Source organism: Mobula birostris, chromosome 7 (assembly GCF_030028105.1).
Source record: "Mobula birostris isolate sMobBir1 chromosome 7, sMobBir1.hap1, whole genome shotgun sequence".
In the NCBI taxonomy this organism is placed as follows: Eukaryota; Metazoa; Chordata; class Chondrichthyes; order Myliobatiformes; family Myliobatidae; genus Mobula; species Mobula birostris.
This window is the reverse complement of record NC_092376.1, coordinates 175,778,039-175,802,385: the sequence shown is the minus strand read 5'-3', so window position 1 is coordinate 175,802,385 and position 24,347 is coordinate 175,778,039. Positions and strand designations below refer to the sequence as shown.

The 24,347-nt window shown below is 48.0% G+C and overlaps 1 protein-coding gene and 1 long non-coding RNA gene across 4 annotated transcripts in view; one reads left to right on the top strand and one right to left on the bottom strand.

Moving 5' to 3' along the window:
• Nucleotides 1–24,347, top strand: part of ndst1b (N-deacetylase/N-sulfotransferase (heparan glucosaminyl) 1b) — a 203,056-nt gene that overhangs the window by 173,578 nt on the left and 5,131 nt on the right. For all 3 annotated transcript variants that reach the window (XM_072264131.1, XM_072264129.1, XM_072264130.1), the window contains 5 exons: nucleotides 7,630–7,753; nucleotides 10,435–10,609; nucleotides 12,999–13,169; nucleotides 18,973–19,082; nucleotides 23,744–23,846. In XM_072264131.1, the coding sequence (XP_072120232.1) occupies nucleotides 7,630–7,753; nucleotides 10,435–10,609; nucleotides 12,999–13,169; nucleotides 18,973–19,082; nucleotides 23,744–23,846 (683 nt within the window). The remainder of the gene's footprint in view (nucleotides 1–7,629; nucleotides 7,754–10,434; nucleotides 10,610–12,998; nucleotides 13,170–18,972; nucleotides 19,083–23,743; nucleotides 23,847–24,347) is intronic.
• Nucleotides 387–19,048, bottom strand: LOC140200595 (uncharacterized). Its single transcript, XR_011886673.1, has 6 exons — nucleotides 18,925–19,048; nucleotides 12,984–13,182; nucleotides 9,521–9,693; nucleotides 8,990–9,045; nucleotides 8,824–8,894; nucleotides 387–1,187 (listed from the first exon to the last, which is right to left on the bottom strand). It is a non-coding gene; the product is annotated as an uncharacterized lncRNA (long non-coding RNA).

Genomic DNA, 24,347 nt, shown 5'->3' with positions numbered 1-24,347 from the left:
GGAATGAGGGAAGAAACTGAGGCATCCGGAGGAAACCCACGCAGTCACGTGGAGGACGTACAGACAGCAGCAAGAATTGAACCCAGGTTGCTAGCACGGTTATAGTATTATGCTAATCACTACGCTACTGTGCACCCACGTCATTCTATATTTATGTAGCCCCCTGGTAAGCCGCAGACTCGCTCAGCTCGCTTTCATCTCAGGGGAGCAGCCTTCAGCCCCGCCAAACTGGGTAATTAGTTTGTGTGGATGCTGTGTGATGTACCCCACCCCGCCCAAATAACAGACAATACACCATATGTGATTAAATGATTACACTTTATAGATCTTACTGGAACTATGCAATTAATAGAGATAAAGTATAAAAGGAAAGTAAAAGGCGCCAAACTTCTCAAAGTTCAACCACTTCGTGCACAACAGTTGGAGCTCAAGTAACGGGGTCCTGTTTCCAGCATTCGATCCTCTCCGACCGCCTTGACCCACCGCCTGGGACCAACCACGGTGGTCAACCAGGCGCTCCACATGAGTCTGTCTTCGTCTCCTGTCCTCACCGAAGACCCTGGGCCTCGGACTCCCGCTCGGGGTCTGTCCCTTCGGCCAGCTCACAGCATCGCGTCCACTCTCTCCGTCCCCATCGCGTCTTCTCCCCCAAAGCCCGCGCAAACAATAGCTTACAGACACACAAGAAAGAGTAACATCTATCCCAATTGGTTCATTCCCTCTCTTATCAATAATATAACCCAAACAAGCAGAGAGAGAGAGAGAATTCCTTACATCGCAGTTATTTCAGAAAAGCCATTTTAATTATAACATAACAAAGAAGCCATTTTGATTATAACATAACAAAGAAGCCATTTTGATTAGCCTACGCAGTAACATAAAAGAAGAAACCCCTTACACTTACTTCCTGCCCATTAAGCCACTGACGTTTAGGGCAGCAATGACAGTCCTCCAGTTCCGTCTGTCCTTGGCCATCTTCTCTATTGTGCCCCAGGTGTGGTTCAGGGTCCTCATTTCTGCCTCTGTGATAGAGAGTGAATTTGCCTTTGGTCTCCTGTGTTTCCTCTGCCCTTCAGGGGTCCGATGAAGTGCTGGCTTGATGGTGGAGTCGGCCTCTCTTCTCGTCACGTGTCCAATCCATCTCCAGCGTTTCCTCATGAGGATTGTGGCCATGTCCTCCTGTGACACTGAAGGAGTAGGGCGTGGTTGGAAATCTTTCTTGGCCAGAAAATACCGAGCACATTCTGGAGTAGAACGAAGAGCTCGTGGTGGAGAATGACGACAGCCTGGCAAGGTCACCCTCTGTCATGTGCCAGGATTCTGACCCGTCCGTGGTGTGGACAGAACAAACGGGAAATTGTAATCTGAGACTGCACCCAGTTCTGCCTCAGTGGACAATTTCAGTTTAGATACATAGTTTTATTTGATCACTTTTCACTTAGAGATAAAGATTAAAGATTTGCTTTATTTGTCACATGTACTGTACATAGAAATGCACAGTGGAATGTGTTGTTGGCATCAACGACCAACACGGTCCAAGGATGTGCTCGCAAGTGCCAACGTAGCATGCCCACAGTCACTAACCCTAACCTGTACAGCTTTGGACAGTGGGAGGAAGCTGGAGCACCCGGAGGAAACCCACATGGTCACATGGGGAGCGTACAAACTCCTCCTAGACAGCAGTGGGAATTAGATCCAGGTCACTGGTGTGGTCAAACGCTGTGCTAACCACTACACTACCGTGCCCTCCTTTCTGTGGAGGTTGGAACAATGGCCACTTTAATTATAAAATCCGTTCCGTGTGGAACAGTTTGAACTGCCATCCTTGTCAGGACTGAAGAAGAAAGAGGGGTCACATTCGGTCAAACGCCAAATATAGTGGCAGAAACACTAGAAAATCTGCAAATGCTGGAAGTCCAAGAAACGCACAAAATGCTGGAAGAACTCAGCAGGTCAGGCAACTTCTATGGGAAAAAAAATACCATTGACGTTTCAGGCCAAGACCCTTCATCAGGACTGAAAGGAAAGTGGAGAAGTCAGACTAGGAAGGTGGGAGGAGGGGAGGAAGAAGTACAAGGTCATAGGAGATGGGTGAGTCCTGGAGTGGGGAGGGGTGAAGTAAAGAGCTGGGAAGTTGATAGGTGGAAGAGATAAAGGGCTGGAGGAGGGGGAATCTGATAGGAGAGGGTACAAGACCATGGAAGAAAGGGAAGGTGGGGGAGCACCAGAGGGAGGTGATGGGCAGGTAAGGAGATAAGTTGAGAGAGAGAGATTGGTGAAGGAAGAGGGCAATTACTGGAAGTTTGAGAAATCGATGTTCATGCCATCAGGTTGGAGGCTACCCAGACAGAACATATGGTGTTTCTCCTCCAACCTGAGTGTGGTCTCATTGTATCAGTAGAGGAGGCCATGGACTGACATTTCGGAATGGGAAATAATCAAACACAGTAATTTTGCAAACATGTCGGTGTCAGTCGTATGCATCGTGTTACCCAGATGCAGTAACTGGGAAGTTAATCATGGAGTAGTTCTATATCAGTGGGCACAACATCATGAGCTGAAGGGCCCATACTCTGCTGGACTGTCCTATGTTGTAGCATCATGAACAAAGCGGAGTGTGGATCAGTACTGGAGATATGATGTGGCCATTACAGAGACTTGGATGGCTCAGGGGCAGGAATGGTTACTTCGAGTGCCAGGCTTTAGATGTTTCAGAAAGGACAGGAAGGGAGGCAAAAGAGGTGGGGGCGTGGCACTGTTGATCAGAGATAGTGTCACGGCTGCAGAAAAGGAGGAAGTCATGGAGGGATTGTCTATGGAGTCTCTGCGGGTGGAAGTTAGGAACAGCAAGGAGTCAATAACTCTACTGGGTGTTTTTGATAGACCACCCAATAGTAACAGGGACATCGAGGAGCAGAGAGGGAGACAGATTCTGGAAAGCTGCGATAATAACAGGGTTGTCGTGCTGGGAGATTTTAATTTCCCCAATATTGATTGGCATCTCCCTAGAGCAAGGGGTTTAGATGGGGTGGAGTTTGTTAGGTGTGTTCGGGAAGGTTTCCTGACACAATCTGTAGATAAGCCTACAAGAGGAGAGGCTGTACTTGATCTGGTATTGGGAAATGAACCTGGTCAGGTGTCAGATCTCTCAGTGGCAGAGCATTTTGGAGATAGTGATCACAATTCTATCACCTTTACCGTAGCATTGGAGAGGGATAGGAACAGACAAGTTAGGAAAGCGTTTAATTACTTCCTTCTCCCATCTGCGTGAGATGTGGGACTTTCGAGAGACTTTGAACTTTTTTACCGTGCTCACGGCCTGTTCTTCATAAAGTTACGGTATTGCTTGCACTGTTATAACTATATGTTATAATTATGTGGTTTTTGTCAGTTTTTCAGTCTTGGTCTGTCCTGTGTTTCTGTGATATCCCACCGTAAGAATATTGTATCATTTCTTAACGCATGCATTACTAAATGACAATAAAAGAGGACTGCGTGTCCTCATAATCTATTAAAAAATTGGAGTAAGGGGAAATATGAGACTATCAGGCAGGGAAGCATAAATTGGGAACAGATGTTCACAGGGAAATATTCGGAAGAAATGTGGCAAATGTTCAGGGGATATTTGTGTGGTGTTCTGCACATTCCAATGAGACAGGGAAAGGATGGTAGGGTACAGGAACCATGGTGTACAAAGGCTGTTGAAACTCTAGTCAAGAAGAAACAAAAAGCTTACGAAAGGTTCACAAAACTAGGTAATGATAGAGATCTAGAAAATCATAAGGCTAGCAGGAAGGAGCTTAAGAATGAAATTAGGAGAGCCAGAAGGGGCCATGAGAAGGCCTTGGTGAGCAGGATTAAGGAAAACCCCAAGGCATTCTACAAGTATGTGAAGAGCAAGAGAATAGGACCAATCAAGTGTGACACTGGAAAAGTGTGTTTGGAACCGGAGGAGATAGCGGAGGTACTTAATGAATACTTTGCTTCAGTATTCACTACAGAAAAGGATCTTGGCGATTGTAGAATGACTTACAGCGGACTGAAAAGCTTGAACATGTAGATATTAAGGAAGAGGATGTGCTGGAGCTTTTGGAAAGCATCAAGTTGGATAAGTCGCCGGGACCGGATGAGATGTACCTCAGGCTACTGTGGGAGGCGAGGGAGGAGATTGCTGAGCCTCTGGCGATGATCTTTGAATCATCAGTGGGGATGGGAGAGGTTCCGGAGGACTGGAGGGTTGCGGATGTTGTTCCTTTATTCAAGAAAGGGAGTAGAGATAGCCCAGGAAGTTATAGACCAGTGAGTCTGACTTCAGTGGTTGGTAAGTTGATGGAGAAGATCCTGAAAAGCAGGATTTATGAACCTTTGGAGAGGCATAATATGATTAGGAATAGTCTGCATGGTTTTGTCAAGGGCAGGTCATGCCTTACGAGCCTGATTGAATTTTTTGAAGATGTGACTAAACACGTTGATGAAGGAAGAGCAGTAGATGTAGTGTATATGGATTTCAGCAAGGCATTTGATAAGGTACTCCATACAAGGCTTATTGAGAAAATAAGGAGGCATGGGATCCAAGGGGACATTGCTTTGTGGATCCAGAACTGGCTTGTAAAGAGTGTTTCTAGACGGGTCATATTCTGCATGGAGGTCGGTGACCAGTGGTGTGCCTCAGGGATCTGTTCTGGGACCCCTACTCTTTGTGATTTTTATAAATGACCTGGATGAGGAAGTGGAGGGATGGGTTAGTAAATTTGCTGATGACACAAAGGTTGGGTGTGTTGTGGATAGCGTGGAGGGCTGTCAGAGGTTACAGCAGGATATTGATAGGATGCAAAACTGGGCTGAGAAGTGGCAGATGGAGTTCAACCCAGATAAGTGTGAGGAGGTTCATTCATTTGGTAGGTCAAATATGATGGCAGAATATAGTATTAGTGGTAAGACTCTTGGCAGTATGGAGGATCAGAGGGATCTAGGTGTCCGAGTCCATAGGACACTCAAAGCTGCTGTGCAGGTTGGCTCTGTGGTTAAGAAGGCATATGGTTCATTGGCCTTCATTAACCGTGGGATTGAGTTTAAGAGCCGAGGGGTAATGTTACAGCTATATAGGACCCTGGTCAGACCCCACTTGGAGTACTGTGCTCAGTTCTGGTCACCTCACTACAGGAAGGACGTGGAAGCCATAGAAAGGGTGCAGAGGAGTTTTACAAGGATGTTGCCTGGATTGGGGAGCATGCCTTATGAGAATAGGTTGAGTACCTTGGCCTTTTCTCCTTGGTGCGACGGAGAATGAGAGGTGACTTGATAGAGGTGTACAAGAGGCGTTGATCGTATGGGCAGTCAGAGGCTTTTTCCCAGGGCTGAAATGGCTAACACGAGAGGGCACAGTTTTAAGGTGCTGGGGAGCAGGTACAGAGGGGATGTCAGGGTAAGTTTTTTATGCAGAGGGTGGTGAGTGCGTGGAGTGGGCTGCCAGTGATCGTGGTGGAGGCGGATGGGGTCATTTAAGAAGCTCCTGGATAGGTACATGGAGCTTAGAATCGAGGACTATGGGTAACTCGATGTAATTGCTAAAGCAAGTACACGTTCGGCACAGCATGGTGGGCCGGAGGGCCTGTATTGTGCTGTAGGTGTTCTAAGTTTCTAAGTTCTACAACAGGACAGAATTTTTAGGTGACTGGAGGAAAATATGGAGGGGTATGTCAGAGGTAGGTTTTTACACAGAGCGTGCTGGGTGTGTGGAACACGCTGCCAGGGTTGGTGGTAGAGGCAGATACATTCGGGACATTTAAGAGGCTCTTAGATAGGTACATGGACAATAGAAAAATGGAGGGCTACTTAGGAAGGAAGGGTAAGATCAGTGGTTCTTAAGCTGAGGTGCACAGACTCCTCAGTTACTGCTAGGGGTCCATGGCATTGAAAAAAGGGTTGTGAACCCCTGGGTTATATCTTAGAGTAGGTTAACAGATCGTTACAACATTGTGGACCGAAGGGCCTGCACTGTGCTGTAATGTTTTAGTCATAGTCATACTTTATTGATTCTGGGGTAAATTGGTTTTTGTTACAGTTGCACCATAAATAATAAATAGTAATAAAACCATAAATAGTTAAATATTAGTATGTAAATTATGCCAGGAAATAAGTCCAGGACCAATCTATTGGCACAGGGTGTCTGACGCTCCAAGAGAGGAGTTGTAAAGTTTGATGGCCACAGGCAGGAATGACTTCCTATGACGCTCTGTGTTGCATCTCGGTGGAATGAGTCTCTGGCTGAATGTACTCCTGTGCCCACCCAGTACATTATGTAGTGGATAGGAGACATTGTCCAAGATGGCATGCAACTTGGACAGCATCCTCTTTTCAGACACCACCGTGAGAGAGTCCAATTCCATCCCCACAACATCACTGGCCTTACGAATGAGTTTGTTGATTCTGTTGGTGTCTGCTACCCTCAGCCTGCTGCCCCAGTACACAACAGCAAACATGATAGCACTGGCCACCACAGACTACAAAGGAGCAGTCTATGTATGTTCTACAAGGAAGCAGTCACGGAATATTACAGCTTGGAAGCAGGCCCTTTGGCCCATCTAGTCCATACTGAACTATTAATCTGCATAGTCCCATTGTCCTGCACCCAGAATGTAGCCCTCCACACCTCTCCCATTCGTGGACCTGTCTAAACTTCTCTTCAATGTTGAAATCGAAGCCTCGTTCAGCACATGCTATGTAGGCTCGTTGCACATTGGAGAATGAAGGAAAGTGTGGGGGGATGTCAGAGAGTGGTGGGTGGCGGTAGAGGCAGCTACGTTGGTGGTGCTGGTTGTCCATCGTATATGGCGATGACAGGAAACCTGTGCGAGAGTTGCTAGAGTGGAAAAGCCAGTGCACTGGGTCATTTCCACTATCTGAACCTCGGAGTCCGGGTCCAGTGGTACGAGTAGTCGTCACAACTGGGGCTTCCTCGGTTGTAGTGGATAACCGCGACTCCTTCAGTGCCTTGTCATGCCCTTCGCTCCCCACACAGCGTTGTTCAGCCACCTTCCAGACCGTTGTTGATCTCACCTGCCCAGTCTGCTGGAGCTGACCTGCATGCTGGGGCAGGCATGTCCCTATCTCACTGGTTTAACCCGCCTGTCGAAGTGGTGAACCGGGATGTGGCCGTTGTCACATACAAACAGCTGCCTGGAGTCACAGGTGTGAGGTGAGTGTCCGCTGGGAACGAAAGGTGAGTGGGCTCACCTAGATTGCACAAGATAAGCCCCATAACCAGAGGTGCGACCCCTCCCTGGACACCCCATACACCTCAGGTACGCTGGAGAGATTTAAAAGACTTAGATCGGCACATGGATGAATGGAAGTCGAGGGTGATGGACTATGTAGGAGGAAAGGGTTCCATTGATGGTGGTGTAGGTTAAAAGGACAGCACAGCATTATGGGCTGAAGGGCCCATATGTTCTGCATTCTAATCCCTTTCCCCACTCCAAGATGCAGCTCGACCCTCTGAGTTTCTCCAGCTGGGATTCCTGTCTGTGTCCGTAGTTCTGAGAGCAATGGGGTTCTGTTTTCAGAAGTTGCCACCTTATGTAGCTGCTGACTTACGTAAGACTGAACTGAAGAACTTTTCCTCCACAGGTACCACGGCTCTCTACCTTTTCCTGTCTATGCACCCGGACGTCATCAGTAACAGTCCAAACCCAGACACCTTCGAGGAGCTGCAGTTTTTCAACGGCCCAAACTATCACAAGGGCATTGACTGGTAAGGCGGCAAAAGAGACAGCAGACAGATATTCCACAGCCCCCACCCACATGTAGCAGAGACACATTGTCTAAGCCACCACCTACGGCCTGGTATGGAAACACCAAATCCCAAGAATGGGAAAACCTATGAAGAGTGGTGGATATACCCCAGCCCATCACGGGTAAAGCCTCCCCACCACTGAGCACATCTACACGGAGCGTTGCTGCAGGAAAGCAGCGTCCACTGTCAGGGACCCCCACCATCCAGACCGTGCTCTCTTCTCACTGCTGTCATCAGGAAAGTGGTACAGGAGCCTCAAGATTCACACCACCAGGTTCAGGAACAGTTATTACCCCTCAACCATCAGGTTCATAAAGCAGAATGGACAACATCACTCACCACTACTCTGAACCGATTCCACAAACTATGGACTCACTTCCGAGGAGTCTTCATCTCATGTCCACTGTATTATTTATTTATTTATTTATTTATTTATGTTATATTTACATTTGCACGGTTTGTCTTTTTTCGTACGTTGGTTGGTTGCCAGTCTTCGTGTGTAGTTTTTCATTGATTCTATAGTGTTTCTTTGTTCTACTGTGAATGCCTGCAAGAAAATGAATCTCAGGGTGGATTCATTTTCTTGCAGGCATTCACAGTAGAACAAAGAAACAGACTCGAATAGTAAATTTACTTTGAACTTTGAACTGTGAATCTCTGCGTCCAATCGTTTCTGTCTGTACTTCTGATGAATTGTTCAAAGTTCAAAAGTAAATTTATTACCAAGGAAAGAAAGATTTAGAAAGATTGGCTTTATTTGTCTCAAAGCATACAGTGAAACGAATCATTAGTGTCAACAACCATCATAGTCTGCGGATGTGCTGGGGGCAGCCCGCAAGTGTCACTATGCTTCTGTCACCAACATCATGTTCGCAACACCCTGACCCTAACTGCTACGTCTTTGAACTGTGGGAGGAAACCGGAGCACCCCGGGGAATTCCACACGGTCATGGGTAGAACGTACAAACTCCTTACAAACAGTGGCAGAATTGACTCCAGATCACTGCGCTGGAAAGCGCAACACTAACCGTTATGCCAGCTTGCCACCAAGGTACGTATGTTTCTATATACTGCCTTGAGATTCATCTTCTTGCAGGTCCTGACAGGGAAAATAGATATACAATAGAATTTACAAAAAAACCATAAGTTTGAAGTTCAAAGTTCAAACTATATTTATTATCAAAGTATGCTTACTGTATACGACCTTGAGAGTCATCTCCTTACAGGCAGCCACGAGAAACCCAGTAGAGCTTATTAAAAGAAGACCAGTAATTACCCAAAGAGCAGAAAAAAACACAATAAAAGTAAGCAAATAACAGTCAGAACTGAAGGTGACAAAAGTTAGTCTACAGCCATGAAGGCAGTTCTTCACTGCAGCTGACCCAGGAGCCTGTCTGTCGCAGGCTACAGACACAGTTCGGTGCAGACACGAGTAGCAAGCGGAACGCCCTCGTCCAGCCCCAACACCCTGACCACCATCGAGCAACTGGACACTGACCCGTCTCCCTCATCCAGCCCCGACACCCTGACCACCATCGAGCAACTGGACACTGACCCGTCTCCCTCGTCCGGCCCTGACGCCCTGACCATCATCGAGCAAACTGAACACCAGTCTGGCCCCAACACCCTGACCTTCCAGTCTAGCCTGGCACTTAAATCAGTCAAACCTCAGCTAGTTATTTGCTCTAAGGCCCGGACTCTGAGCTCGACACTACCTCGCCTCACCTTGGATCCACTGCTTCAAATCAATCTCCAAGTCCGCTCCAAAAAGGGCCAAACGCTTGCTTGCTCCCCACTCTTGGGCCCAGGCCTGAAGATGCCACGCCACACCGTCCTGCACCTGGATTCAGTCCACAGCGCAAAAATGCTGGGTCATATGGTGGTTCAAAAGCTCAACTCTGAAAGGGAAGTTACAGACTACTCATTGCAGTGATCGTTTACCAGAAACAGTGAGAGTATAAAGTAGTTAGTAGATTTGTTTGCTGCCAGCAAATCATTGCTGTGTTTCACCACTGCCATCTTAAACCGGAAACCTAAACAGACAGGGACTGACAAGTAAACTGACAGGCAAATAAAAATAATATTGAGCAAATGAATTGTAAAGGGCCTTTGAATGTGAGTCTGTAGGTTGTGGAATCAGTTCAGAGTTGAGGTGAGTGAAGTTATCCCCACTGGTTCAGGAGCTTTATCGTTCATTCCTGAACCTGGTGATGTGGGACCTAAAGTTCCTGCACCTCTTGCTGATGGTAGCAGTGAGAAGAGAGAATGGACTGGGTGGAAGGGATTCTTCATGATGCAAAACAGATCGAATCTGTTGGGATGTACTTTCAGGCTTTTGTATCTTCTGCCTGATGGGAGAGGGGGGAAGAGAGAATGTCTGGGTGGGTGGGGTCTTTTATTCTGCTGGCTGCTTCACTGAGACAGTGAGAAGTGTAGACAGAGTCCATGGAGGGGAGGCTGTGATGTGCTGAGCTGTGTCCACAACTCTCTGATGGGCTTTGTTAATGTTGTTTTGTTCTGGGACTCTGCTGTTACCTTCCTGAAGACCCAACAGAGAGTTATAACTGTTCAGTGATCCCATTACAGGACACCTCGCCTTTCCACTCCCAACATGACTGACCTCTGTCTCCCTGTGACAGGTACATGGAATATTTCCCAATTCCCTCCAACACCAGCTCGGACTTTTTCTTCGAGAAGAGCGCAAACTACTTTGACTCGGAGGTCACTCCAAGGCGGGCGGCAGCTCTGTTGCCCAGAGCTAAAGTCATCAGCATCTTGATCAGCCCTGCAGACCGAGCCTACTCCTGGTACCAGGTACGTCCACCTCAATTCTACTCCTGTGTCTCCAATCCCGTATCCCTCCTCCTGTGTCTCCCCTCCCATGTCTCCAGTCCTGTGTCTCCCTTCCCGCGTTCCCCCTCCCATGTCTCCCTTCCTGTATCTCCCCTCCCACGCCTCTCCTCCCGTGTCTCCCCTCCCGCGTTCCCCCTCCCATCTCCCCTCCCACGTCTCCCCTCCCATCTCATCTCCCGTGCCTCCCCTCCCACGCCTCCCCTCCCGAGTCTCCTCTCCTGTCTTCCCTCCCGCAGACTCCCCTCGCGCGTCTCCCCTCCCACGTCTCCTGTCCTGTGCTTCCCCTCCTGCTGCTCTGAATACCCAGAAGGATTAGAGGGTGGGATGTGCCCTGATGTTACCGTGTGGCAGTGTTGGTAGTTAGCTGTGCAGTGAGGGGTTTGGAGGAGAAATGGAATTGGGTTATGATTGTCACACATATAAATATCAATGTGACATTTCACAATGTTATTATCGTCAAATGAATGAATGAAAAATTAAATAAAAATGAAGAGCGCACGTATTGAGATGCAATGAAAAGTTATCTTGCACTCTGTTCATACAGATCAGATCATTACACGGTGCATTGAGGTAGAACAAGGTAAAACAATAACAGAATGCAGAATAGAGTGTCACAGTTACAGAGAAAGTGCCGTGCAGGCAAAGGATAGGTTGCAAGATCAAAAAACATAGAGCATTACAGCACAGTACAGGCCCTTCAGCCCACAATGTTGTGCTGACCTTTAACCATCTCCATGATCAATCTAACCCTTCCATCCCACATAACCCTCCATTTTTCTTTCATCCTCGTGCCTATCTAAGAGTTCTTTAAATGTCGCTAATGTATCTGCCTCCACCACCACGCCTGGCAGTGTGTTCCAGGCGTTCACTGCTCTCTGTGTAATAAAAAAAACAGCCTCTGATATCAACCCCATACCTTCCTCCAATCACCTTAAAACAATGCTCCCCACCTCGTACTAGTAACTTCCACCCTGGAGAAAAGCCTCTGGCTGTCCACTCTGTCTATGCCTCTTATCATCTAGTACACCTCCTCTCATCCTCCTTCACTCCGAGGTGAAAAACCCGAGCTCACTAAACCTGTCCTCATCAGATACGCTCTCTAATCCAGGCAGCGTCCATTAGTTTGGATGGGGTACACTGGCTATCAGAGCCCTGATGGGCCGAAGAGCTAGTTCTGTGCTGTGCAGCGAGGTGGCAACCATTCAGCCCTGTAAGTTTAACGGAAGAGAACGGAAGGATACGGGTGATACCCAGGACGAGGACTGTTAGTAAAATCTAGCAAAACATCATGGGCTGAATGGCCTGTCCTGTCCTGTACTGTTCCATGTGATTTATTGTTGAGAGCCACACTGTCGCTGGAAGTTGGGGCTTAGGGAGCGTACTGAGTGGAGGTAATACTAAAGATAAAGGTGAGTTTTATTTGCCACGTGTACATTGAAACACACAGTGAAATGCACTGTTTGTGCCGATGACCAGCACAGTCCGAGGATGTGCTGGGGGCTGCCCTCAAGTGCTACCACTTAGTGCCAATGCAGCATGCCCACAACTTACTAACCCAAACCCGTACCTCTTCAGGATGTGGGAGGAAACCAGAGCACCTGGAGGAAACCCACATGGTCACTGGGAGAACGTACAGACTCCTTATGGACAATGGCGAGAACTGAACCACACAAAGTGTGCCCCTGCCACTACCCAGGATCACCCTCTGCTTCAGTGCCCTTTGCAGGTCGCTAGTGGTGTAAAGCGTTACGCTAACCACTACTCTATTGTATCACCTTGGTGTTGGTCAAGGGTTCCCCTTCATGGTGTGTTAGACCATGAGACGTCGGAGCAAAATGAGGCCGTTCAGCCCATCAAGTCTGCTCTGCCATTCCATCCTGGTTGATTTATTATCCCTCTCAACCCCATTCTCCTGCCTTCTCCCTGTAATCTTTGACACTCTGACTAATCAAAACCCCTGCTTTAAATATAACCCAATGACTCTCCTGCACAGCCATTTATGGCAATGAATTCCACAGATTCACCACCCTCTGGCTAAAAGAAATTCCTCCTCATCTCCGTTGTAAGTAGACGTCCCTCTCATCTGAGGCTGTCCTTGTACTGAAGCTGTGTCCTCTGGTCCTAGACTCCCCCACTCCACACCCACCCATTGAAAACATCCTCTCCACATCCACTCTATCGAGGCCTTTCTCTATTTGATAGGTTTCAACGAGATCCCCCCCTTCTTTCTTCTAAACATCAGCGCGTGCAGGCTTATCAGCTTTGGCAGAACTCTAGCATGCCGCTCTCAGGTGGGTCAGGTGTTACCCCGCTGTACGCAGTGTGTAACTGGTACCTGTCTTCCTGCCAGCACCAGCGAGCCCATGATGACGCGGTGGCCCTGAGGTACAGTTTCCACGAGGTAATCACTGCTGGAGCAGACGCGATGCCCAAGCTGAGAGCTCTCCAGAACCGATGCCTGGTCCCGGGGCGATACGCAACCCACATTGAGCGCTGGCTTCAGTATTACCATACCAACCAGGCAAGTCCGGAATCTGCGTCAGAAACAGGCTTATTATCGTTGACACACGCAGTGGCGTTTATCAGTGACACCTGCTCACTAATCTAATCAGCCAACCACACAGCGGCAACTCGATGTACAAAAGCGTGCGGACATTGTCAAGAGGTTCAGTGATTGTTCAAATCAAACGTCAGAGTGGGGAGGAAATGTGATCGAAGTGACTTTGACTGTGGAATGATTGTTGATGTCAGATGGGGTGGTTTGAGTATCCCAGAAACCGCTGACCTCCTGGGATTTTCATGACCAACAGTCTCCAGAGTTTACAGAGAGTGGTACAAAAAACATCCAATGAGTGTCAGTACTGTGGCTGAAAACACCCTGTTAATGAGAGAGGTCAGAGGAGAATGGCCAGACTGGTTCAAGCTGACAGGAAGGTGACAGTAACTCAAACAATGTCATGTTACGACTGTGATGTGCAGAAGAGCTTCTCTGAATGCACAACACATCAGACCTTCAAGTGGATGGGCTAAAGCAGTAACTGTGGAGAATTCCCACCCACTGCCATCAAACTCATAGTTCCCTTATCCTGCACTGCTCACTTCTACCTCCTACTCAATATCTACAAATCGGATTGTCTGGGTAGGCCTATTGTCTCTGCCTGCTCCTGCCCGACTGAACTCGTGTCCTCATATCTTGACTCCATTCTATCCCCTCAGTTCAGCCCCTTCCCATCGACATGCATTACACTTCTCATGTCCTTGATCTCCGTATTAATTTTCAATTCTCTAGACCTGACTGCCTCTTTTTCACATGGATGTTCAGTCTCTCAACACTTCAAACTCACATTAGGAAGGCCTCAAACTCTCCACTTCTTTCTTAACATAAGAACCCACCAATTCCCCTCCACGGCCGCCAATTCCCCTCCACCGCCATCAGTTCCCCTCCACTACAACCAATTCCCCACTGCCACCAGTTCTCCTCCAGCGCCACCAGTTCTCCTCCAGCGCCACCAGTTCCCCTCCAGTGCCATCAGTTCCCCTCCACTACAACCAATTCCCCTCCACCACCACCAGTTCCCCTCCACCGCCGCCAGTTCCCCTCCACCCCCGCCAATTCCCCTCCACCCCCGCCAGTTCCCCTCCACCCCCGCCAATTCCCCTCCACGGCCGCCAGTTCCCCTCCAGTGCCACCAGTTCCCCTCCAGTGCCACCAGTTCCCATCCATCGCCACCGATTCCCCTCCACTACCGCCAGTTCCCCTCCACCCCCGCCAATTCCCCTCCACCGCCACCAATTTCCCTCCACCACCACCCCAGTCTGTCTGCCACAACTGATCTTCATACTCAACAACTTTGGCATCGACTCTTCCAACCTTCCCCAAACTTAAAGGATAGCCATGGGCCCCAATTATGGCTGCCTCTTTGCTGGTTCCACAGAATAGTCCATGTTGCAAGCCTCCCCCGGTAGTGCTCCCCTGCTCTCCCTCTGCTACATTGACAGCTGCATTGGTGCTGCTTCCATGCACCCAGGCTGAGCACATCGATTTCATCAACTTCACCTCTAAGTTCTGCACTCCCCTTAAATTCATTTCTGACACCTTCCTCCCCTTTCTCAAACATCTGTCTCCATCTCTGGAGACCAACTGTTAGCTGAGATTTTTTATAAACCTACAGATTCCCATGGTTGTTCCTCTTCCCACCTTACACAAACGAGAAAATCTGAAATGCTGGAAATCCGAGCAGCACACTCAAAATGCTGGAGGAACTCAGCAGGTCAGGCAGCATCCATGGGAAAGAGTACAGTCGACATTTCAGGCTGAAACCCTTCGGCAGGACTGGAGAAAGAAAAGTTAAGGAGTGGATTTAAAAAGTGTGGGGGGGTGGGTGGAGAGAAACACAGGGTGATAAGTGAAACCGGGAGGGGGAAGGATGAAGTAAAGGGCTGGGAAGTTGATTGGTGAAAGAGACAGAAGGCCATGGAAAAAAGAAAAGGAGGGAGGAGCACCAGAGGGAGGCGATGGGCGGGCGAGGAGATAAGGTGAGAAAGGGACAAGGGGATGGGGAATGGTGAAGGTGGGGTGAGGGCATTACTGGAGGTTTGAGAAATCAATGTTCGTGCCATCAGGTTGGAGGCTACCTAAACAGAATTTAAGGTGTTGTTCCTCCAACCTAAATGTGGCCTCATCACAACAGTGGAGGAGGCCATGGATGGACATATGAGAATGGGAAGGGCATGACCACAGGGAGATCCCGCTTTTTCTGGCGGGTGGAGCACAGGTGCTCAGCGAAGCGGTCTCCCAGTCTACGTTGGGCCTCACCAATATACAAGAGCACTCAATGCTGCCTGGCCTGCTGAGTTCCTCGAGCATTTTGTTTGTGTTGCTCTTTCCACCTTATCTCATTGTAAAAATGAATTTCCTTCTTCTCTGTTCCATTGGCTCCATTACATCTGTTCTCAGATGAGGCCTTCCTTTCCAGGACATCAAAGATGTCTTCCTTCCTCAAAGAACGGAGGCATCTGCATCTCCTCCATTTCCCAGACATCTGCGTTCACCCCATCTTCCCGCAGTCTTAACAGTGATTGAGTTCCGCTTGCCTTTACCTACCACCCCCTCAGCCTCTGCATCCATCATGTCATCCTCCTGTCATCTCCAAAGGGATCCTACCACTAAACTGTCTCTGCTTTCCACAGGAATCGCTCCCTCCACAATTCCCTTGTCTATTTGTCACTCCCCACTAATCTCCCTCTTGGCACCTATCCCTGGAAGCGGCCCAGGCGATAAACAGGCCCATTCGCCGCCTCCCTCACCTCCATTCAGGGCCCCAGGTGAGGCAACACTTCACCTGCTGGGGTTGACTGTAGTGTCTGGTGTTCCCGATGCAGCCTCTGCTACCTTGATGGGACCCATCGTAAACTGGGGGAGCCATTTCATTGAGCACTTCCACTCCATGCACCAAAAGTGGAACTTCCCGGTGGCCAAACACTTTAATTCTGGTCCCTATTCCTGTTCCAACATGTCGGTCCACGGCCTCCTCTTGTGCCGAGATGAGGCCACACTCAGGGTGGAGGGCAACACCTTATATTCTATCTGGGTAGCCTCCAACCTGATGGTATGAATATCAATTCCTCTTTCCAATAAAAAAAAATTAACCTCCCCAGCACCCTTCTTCTATTCCGCACTCTGCCTCTTACCTCTCCTTCTCTGTCTATCACCTTCTCCGTCTCTTTCCCTTTCTCCTCTGGTCCACGCTCCTCTCCTATCAGATTCCTTCCCCTCCACATACCTCTTTATTCTGGCAAGTTACCCCTTCCCTCTCCATCCTGAAGAAGGGTCCTGGGCCAGAGACGTTGACTGTACGGATGCTGCCTGATGGATCCTGTACGGATCCGTGGATGCTGCCTGACCTGCTGAGTTCCTCCAGCATTTTGTGTGTGTTGCTCTGGATTTCCAGCACCTGCAGATTTTTTTCACGTTTGTAATCACGGGGCAATTTACAATAACCAATTAACTGACTAACTGGTAAGTCTTTGGACTGTGGGAGGAAATTGGAGCACCCGGAGGAAACCCACGTGGTCACAGGGAGGACATAGAAACTCCTTACAGAACGGTGCCAGAATTGAACTCGGAACTCCGGAACACTCCGATCTGTAGCAGCATCGTGTTAACGGCTACACTACCATGGCACCCAAAAGGTGCGAGCTGTTCCTGATTGAATGCTGGAACAGACTCGATGGATTCGAATCGAGAAATGCTGAATTCTGCCCCTGTGTCTTATCATCTAGGTGTTAAATGCTGACCTCATCCAAAAAAAACAAATAGTTGTAAGTAGATGATATTGGAATATGCAGTAAAAACTTTGCTGGTAAAAATTAATTGGGGTCAAGGAACAGGCTGTGGAATCAGTAAATATAGGATGTTGCCTAACGACTGCCAGTAATTCCCTAGCCTCTCGCTTTATTTCTGCACACACTGAGATTAATATACAGTCTGTGCCCGGTGAATAATGATGCTGTCAATATGGCCCACCATAAAATCATAGGTGATATTAATACTCTCAATACCAGCCTCACTACACACAGAATGCTGGAAGAGCTCAGCAGGTCAGGCAGCATCTGCGGAGGCTACTCCTGGGTGCACGGTAGCATAGTAGTCAGTGTGAAGTTATTACAGCTCGGGGCACTCAGAGTTCAGAGTTCAATTCCGACACCATGAGTGAGGAGTTCGTACATTCTCCCCGTGAGCCTCATGAGTTTCCTCCCAAAGCCCAAAGTCCATACCGGCTAGTCGATCCTGTGATCAGGCTAGTGTTAAATCGGTGAGTTACTGGGCAGTGCAGCTTTTTGGACCAGAAGGGTCTGTTCCACACCATATCTCGAAATGGTTGGCATCCGTCTGTCTCGAAGGAAAATGGGTGATGATGATGATCATCACAAGCCTGGGCAGAAGGTATGGAGATCCTGAGATACCCAGTCGTCAAGATCCCCCTCTCGGCCTCACCAGTGTCGTCCAAAGGAAAGCTTATGAAGCAATATGCTTGGTACCAGCTTGACTGCAGGAGCTGCCGGAAGGATTTTCAATGACATCCAGCTGCCTTAGGGGCTCCACTTCAGATTTGCTGTCTGGGTTTACTCCCATAGCCTTTGTCTCTCCCGAGGCTGCCCACAAGGCAGTGGGGCTGTTCACCCATAGCTGGGGACCAGGGTGTGCTCACATATCGGTGGGCCTGCTTGCTACGTGTGCAGGGGCCAGACCACCTCCCAGTCCTCTGTAGTTTACCCAAGTCCAAAAGGAGTTCAGTTTCCGTGTGTTGCCAGTGAGGAGGCACGACAGGGGGCTTGCTTCTGGAGAGGCTGTGTACTGGCAGAGAGAGACTTACACACTCAGCTTTCCTTTTCGCGAGACTGCTAGCCGGCGGTGGAAGCTGAAGGTGAGGGCGACAAGCACTACCCACTACACTACCACACTAGACGCATCACAGCAACCATTTTGACACCACCTCTAAATAAAAAAATGAAGTAAAGATCAAGTTAATCCTTCCCTCCCACGGAGCCCTGTGGGTGCTCCAGTTTCCTCTCATTCTAAACCTACTGACCTATATAACCCCACTCCACGATCAATCTAGCCCTTTGCTCCCACTTAGCCCTCCATTTTTCTGTCATCCATGTGCCCATCTAAGAGTCTCTTAAATGTCAACTAATCTATCTGCCTCTATCACCAACCCTGGCAGTGTGTTCCACACACCCACCACACTGTGTAAAACAAACTACTTCTGACTTGCCCCCCTATACGTTTCTCCAATCACTTTTAGATTATGGCCTTAAAAAACTCTTAGACAGGCACATGAATGGTAGAAAAAGGAGACTATGTAGGAGGGAAGGATTAGATTGATCTTGGAGTAGGTTAAAAGGTCGGCACAATATGGGCCGAAGGGCCTGTACTGTGCTGTCGTGTTCTAAATTCTAAATGAACACGGTCAATCGCTGCACTGTCAGATATATCAATTAGTGAGAACTGTGTTTCTGACATGTACGTACCTTGCAACATGAAACATGTCATTTGCGTCAGTGACCAGCACAGTGTGAGGATGTGCTGGGGCAGCCTGCCAGTGCCCCCACGCGTGCAGTACCAACGTAGCATGCCTACAGTTCACTAACCCAACCCATATGTCTTTGGAATGTGGGGGAAACCCACGTGGCCATGGGGAGAACATTCGATCTCCTTATAGACAGCGGTGGGAATCGAACCCTGACCTACTACGATACCGCACCGCCCTCACCATGACTGGCCCAGCTACATCTTCCTGTCTCTTCCCATCTCTGCTCAGATCCTCGTTCTCGATGGACACCTCCTCCGGGCGGAACCTGCAGCGACAATGGAAAAGGTGCAGAAGTTCCTCGGACTCCGGAACATTCTCAATTACCACAAGCTGTTGGTGTGAGTAACATTTCCGTACTTGCAGTTTCTACCGGAGGAAGAGGTTCAAATTCACATGATGGGCCTGCTAGTGTTTTGGAATCGTGTATATAGCAGATAGACATATGCTAGTGATATTAAACCTGATTCTGGTTTATCAGGACTCATAAAGAATGAGGGGTGACCTAATTGAAACCTATTGAATATTGAAAGGCCTTGATAGAGTGAATGTGGAGAGGATGTTTCTGATAGTGGGGGAGTCTAAGACCAAAGGATACGTCCTCAGAATAGAGGAACGTCCTTTTAGAACAGGTTCTTGGATTTTCAGAAGGCCTTTGACAAGATGCCACACATGAGGTTGCTTAACAAACTATGAGCCCATGGTATTACAGGAGATTCTAGCACGGATAAAGCAGTGGCTGATTGGCAGGAGACAAGGAGTGGGAATAAAGGGAGTCTTTTCTGGTTGAATGCCAGTGACTAGTGGTGTTCCACAGGGGTCTGTGTTGGGACTGATTCTGTTTACATTATACTGTACATCAATGATTTGGATGATGGAGTTGATGACTTTGTTACAGAGTTTGCAGACGATATGAAGATAGTTGGAGGGGCAGGTAGTTTTGAGGATGTAGCAAGGCCACAGACTTAGACAAATTAGGAGAGTGGGCAAAGAAATGGCAAATGGAATACAGTGCCCGGATGTGTATGTTCATGCACTTTGGTAGAAGAAATTAAAGGGTTCACTTTTTCTAAGTGGAGAGAAAATTCTTGAGCAGGATTCCCTAAAGGTTAGTTGTAAGGTTGAGTCTGTAGTGAGGAAGACAAATGTAATGTTAGCATTCATTACAAGACTAGAATATAAAAGCAAGGATGTAATGCTAAGACTATAAAGCACTGGTGAGGCCTCATTTGGAGTATTGTGAGCTGGTTTGGGCCCCGTATCGTAGAAGGGATGTGCTGAAACTGGAGAGGGTTCAAAGGAGATTCACAAAAATGATTCCAGAATTGAATGGTTTGTCATGTGAAGTGTTTGATGGCTCTGGGCCTGTATTCACTGCAATTCAGAAGATTGAGGGGTGGCCTCATTGAAACCTATCGAATGCTGAAAAGCCTTGATAGAGTGGATGTGGAGAGGATGATTCCTGTGAGGAATTTCTTTAGCCAGAGAGTGGGGAATCTGTGGAGGCCAAGTCTTTAGGTATATTTAAGGAGAGGTTGATAGATTCTTGATTGGTCAGGGCATGAAGGGATATGAGGAGAAGCCTTAAGTGTTCATAAATACAGATTCACCAGCCTCTGGCTAAAGATATTCCTCCTCGACTCTGTACTAAAAGGATGTCCCTCTATTCTGAAGATGTATCCTCTGGTGTAGACTCTCCCACCATCCGAAACGTCCTCTCTACATCCACTCTATCGAGGCCCCTCATTCTTCGTGAGTCCTAATAAACCAGAATCAGGTTTAATATCACGAGCATATTTTGCAAAATTTATTATTTTGGGCATTAGTACTTTGTAAAACATAATAATAAAAAAGCAATAAATTACAATAAGAATTATCCATAAATGTCTTAAAACGATTTTGCTCACCAAAGTACCCATGGCTCTGACTGTAGTTGTCCCACACGGGAATGCTTAACGATTCCCATCGGAGCTGCACGCCACTTAATGGCATCATTTTTGAGGCAATGTCGACTCTTTACTCCCCTCCACACATGTTAAATGTTTACTCCCCACCCCCCTCGCCACCCTCCGCCTGACCTGCTGAGTTCCTCCATCATTTTGTGTGGGTTTCTCTGGATTTCCAGCATCTGCAGAAGCTCCTGTGTTTATCACAGAATCAGATTTATTATCCCTGACATGAAATGTGTTGTCTTATGGCATCAGTACATAAAATTACTAAAAGAAATATTCCGTATCTAAAAAGTATAGTGAGGTAGTGTACGTGGGGTGACGGGCCATTCAGAATCTCATGGTAGAGGGAAAGAGGCTTCTCCTACAGCTTTGTGAGAGGCAGGTCATGCCTCAGGAGCCTGGCTGAATCCTGTGAGGAAGTGACAAAACGTATTGATGAAGGTAGAGCAATGGATGTGATGTGTAAGAACTTTAGTAAGGCATTGAATAAAGCTCCCCATGATTGGCTCACTCAGAAAGTCAGGAGGCAAGGTATCCAAGGAAAGCTGGCTATGTGGATTCAGAATTGGATTACCCACAGAAGGCAGAGGGTGGTAATAGATGGAGGGTATGCTGCCTGCAGGTCAGTGACCAGTGACCTTACTCTGGGATCTGTGCTTTTCGTGACTTTTATCAATGACTCGGATGAAGGAGGGTGGGTTAGTAAGTTTGCAGGTGACATGAAGTTTGTTGTGCATGGGACATTGACAGGATGTAGAACTGGGCTGAGATGTGGCAGATGGAGTTCAATCTGGAAAAGTATGAAGTGACAAAGACCAGAGTTTCTGCAGATGCTAGAAATTCAGAGCAACACACACAAAATGCTGGAGGAACTCAGCGGGACAGGGACAATCAATGGAAATTAATGAACAGTCAACTTTTCATACTGAGACTCTTCTTCGGGTTTGAAGAGGAAGGGGGAAGACATCAGAATGAAAAGGTGGTGGGAGGGATAGGAGGATAGCCAGAAGGTGATGGGTGAAGCCAGGTGGATAGGAAGGGTAAAGGGCTGGAGAGGAAGGAATCTGATAGGAGGGGAGAGTGGACCGTGGGAGATAGGGAAAGATGAGGGGACCCAGGCGGAAGTCATAAACAGTGAAAAGAGGTAAAAGGTCAGAGTGGAGAATAGAGGAAGTGGCGTGTGGATAAATACGTTAACCGAAGGAGAAAATGATATTCATGCCAGCAGGTTGGAAGGTACCCAGGCAGAATATAAGACATTGCTTCTCCACCCTGAGGGTGGCATCATCGTGGCACAAGAGGAGGCCATGGACCGACACATCAGAACAGGAAAGGGAAACACTAGTGAAGTTTAAGAGACTACTAGACAGGTATATGGAGGAATTTAAGGTGGGGACTTATATGGGAGGCAGGGTTTGAGGTTCGGCACAACATTGTGGGCCGAAGGGCCTGTACTGTGCTGTACTATTCTATGTTCTATGTTCCATGAATCGGAATTAGAATGTTTGGTCACCAGGAACCTCCCACTTGTGACGGATGTGAAGAGATTCACTTTGGCAGGTTGAATTTGAATGCAGAATAGAAAGTTGATGGCAGAATTCTCAGCAGTCTTAAGTTGATAAGGTGATTTAGAAGGAATATGGTGTGTTGACCTTCGTTACTTGGGATTTAGTTCAAGAGCCGTGAGGTAATGTTACAGCTGTATGAAACCCTGGTAAGAACACACTTGGAATATTGTGTGACTCCCTGGTCCATTCGAAACTCCCCACTGATCTCCCTGCTGGCATTTATCCTTGCAAGTGGGACAAGTGCTACACCTCCTCCCTCACTACCATTCAGGGCCCCAAACAGTCCTTCTAGGTGAGGCAACACTTCACATGTGAGTCTGTTGGGGTCGTATTCTGTGTCTGGTGCTCCTGGTGTGGCCTCCTGTTTATCGGTGAGACCCAACATGGATTGGGAGACCGTTTCGGCTGAGCACCTACGCTCTGTCCGCTAGAAGAAGTGGAATCTCCTAGTGGCCACCCATTTTAATTCAATTCCCATTCCGATTTGTGTATCCATGGCCTCCTCTGTCACAATGTTGGAGGAACAACACCTTATATTCTGTCTGGATAGCCTCCAATCTGATGGCATGAACATCAAGTAATCAAATTTCTGATAATTCCCCCCCCCCCCTTTTACCATTCCCCATCCCCTTTTTCCGTCCCTCACCTTATCTCCTTGCCTGCCCATCACCTCCCTCTGGTGCTCCTTCCCCCTTTTCTTTCTTCCATAGCCTTCTGCCATTAGATTCCCCCTTCTCCAGCCCTGTATCTCTTTCACCAATCAACTTCCCAGCTCCTTACTTCATCCCTCCCCCTCCCAGTTTCACCTATCACCTTGTCTTTCCCTCCCCCCTCCCACCACCTTTTAAATTTACTCATCTTTTTTTTCTCTCGTGCAGCCGAAGGGTCTCAGCCCAAAATGTCAAGTGCACTTTTTGCCATAGATGCTGCCTGACCAGCTGAGTTCCTCCACCACTTTGTGTATGTCACTTGGAATATTGTGTTTAGTTCTGGCCACCTCATTATAGGAAGGATGTGGAGCTTTAGAGAGGGTGCAGAGGAGATTTACCAGGATGCAGCCTGGATTAGAGAGCATGTCATGAGGATAGATTGAGTGAGCTCGGGCTTTTCTCTTTGGAGTGAAGGAGGATGAGAGGTGACTTGATAGAGGTGTACAAGGTGATAAGAGGCAAAAATCGAGAGGACATCCAGAGAGTTTTTCCCAGGCCAGAAATGGCGAAATCAAGGAGGCATAATTTGAAGGTGATTGGAGGAAAGCATTTTGGGGGTATGTGGAGGTGGGTTTTTTTACACAGACAATGGTGGGTATGTGGAATGCTCTGCCAGGGGTGGTGGTAGAGGCATTTAAGAGGTAAGCACATGGATGAAGGGTTGTGTGGGAGGGAAGGGTTAGATTGACCGTGGACTGAAGGGTTGGACTCTACTGTAGTGTTCTGTGTTCGGTGACCAGGTACTGATACAACTTTCCTTTCCGGATTTCAGATTTGACCCCAAGAAGGGTTTCTGGTGTCAGCTTCTGGAGAGCAATAAAACCAAGTGCCTGGGAAAAAGCAAAGGCCGCAAGTACCCGGAGATGGACCCTGATGTACGTATCCAGTCTCCCAAACGTCTGATGTACACCATAGTTCCAACAGTGTGAGCGGGGCAACAGGCTGCTTCTCGCTGGTCGTGGGCATTCCCGTAGGGTTGGCTGGCCAGCCTGGGCTGGGTGGGCATTATGATGCTGTGAGCTCTCCCAAGATTTTCACTGGCCTATGGTTTCCTTGCAGTTCCCGAAGATGTACCGGTTAGGGTTAGTGAGTTGTGGGCGTGCTGTGTTGGTGTTGTAAGTGTGGTGACGTTTGCCCCCAGCACATCCTCAGGCTGTGTTGGTCATAGTTAGGCATGTGCATGTGAGCAAAATGGAAGGATATGGACATTGTACAGGCGGAAGAGATTAGTTAGGTTGGCCATTTGATTACTAATTTAATTGGTTTGGGACAACATTGAACACTGAAGGGCCTGTTCCTGTGTTGTATTGCTCTATGTTTTATGTTCCATCTCTTGTGGTCTAGTGTTTCTGTGCCTTTACAATGCTGCTTTTCTC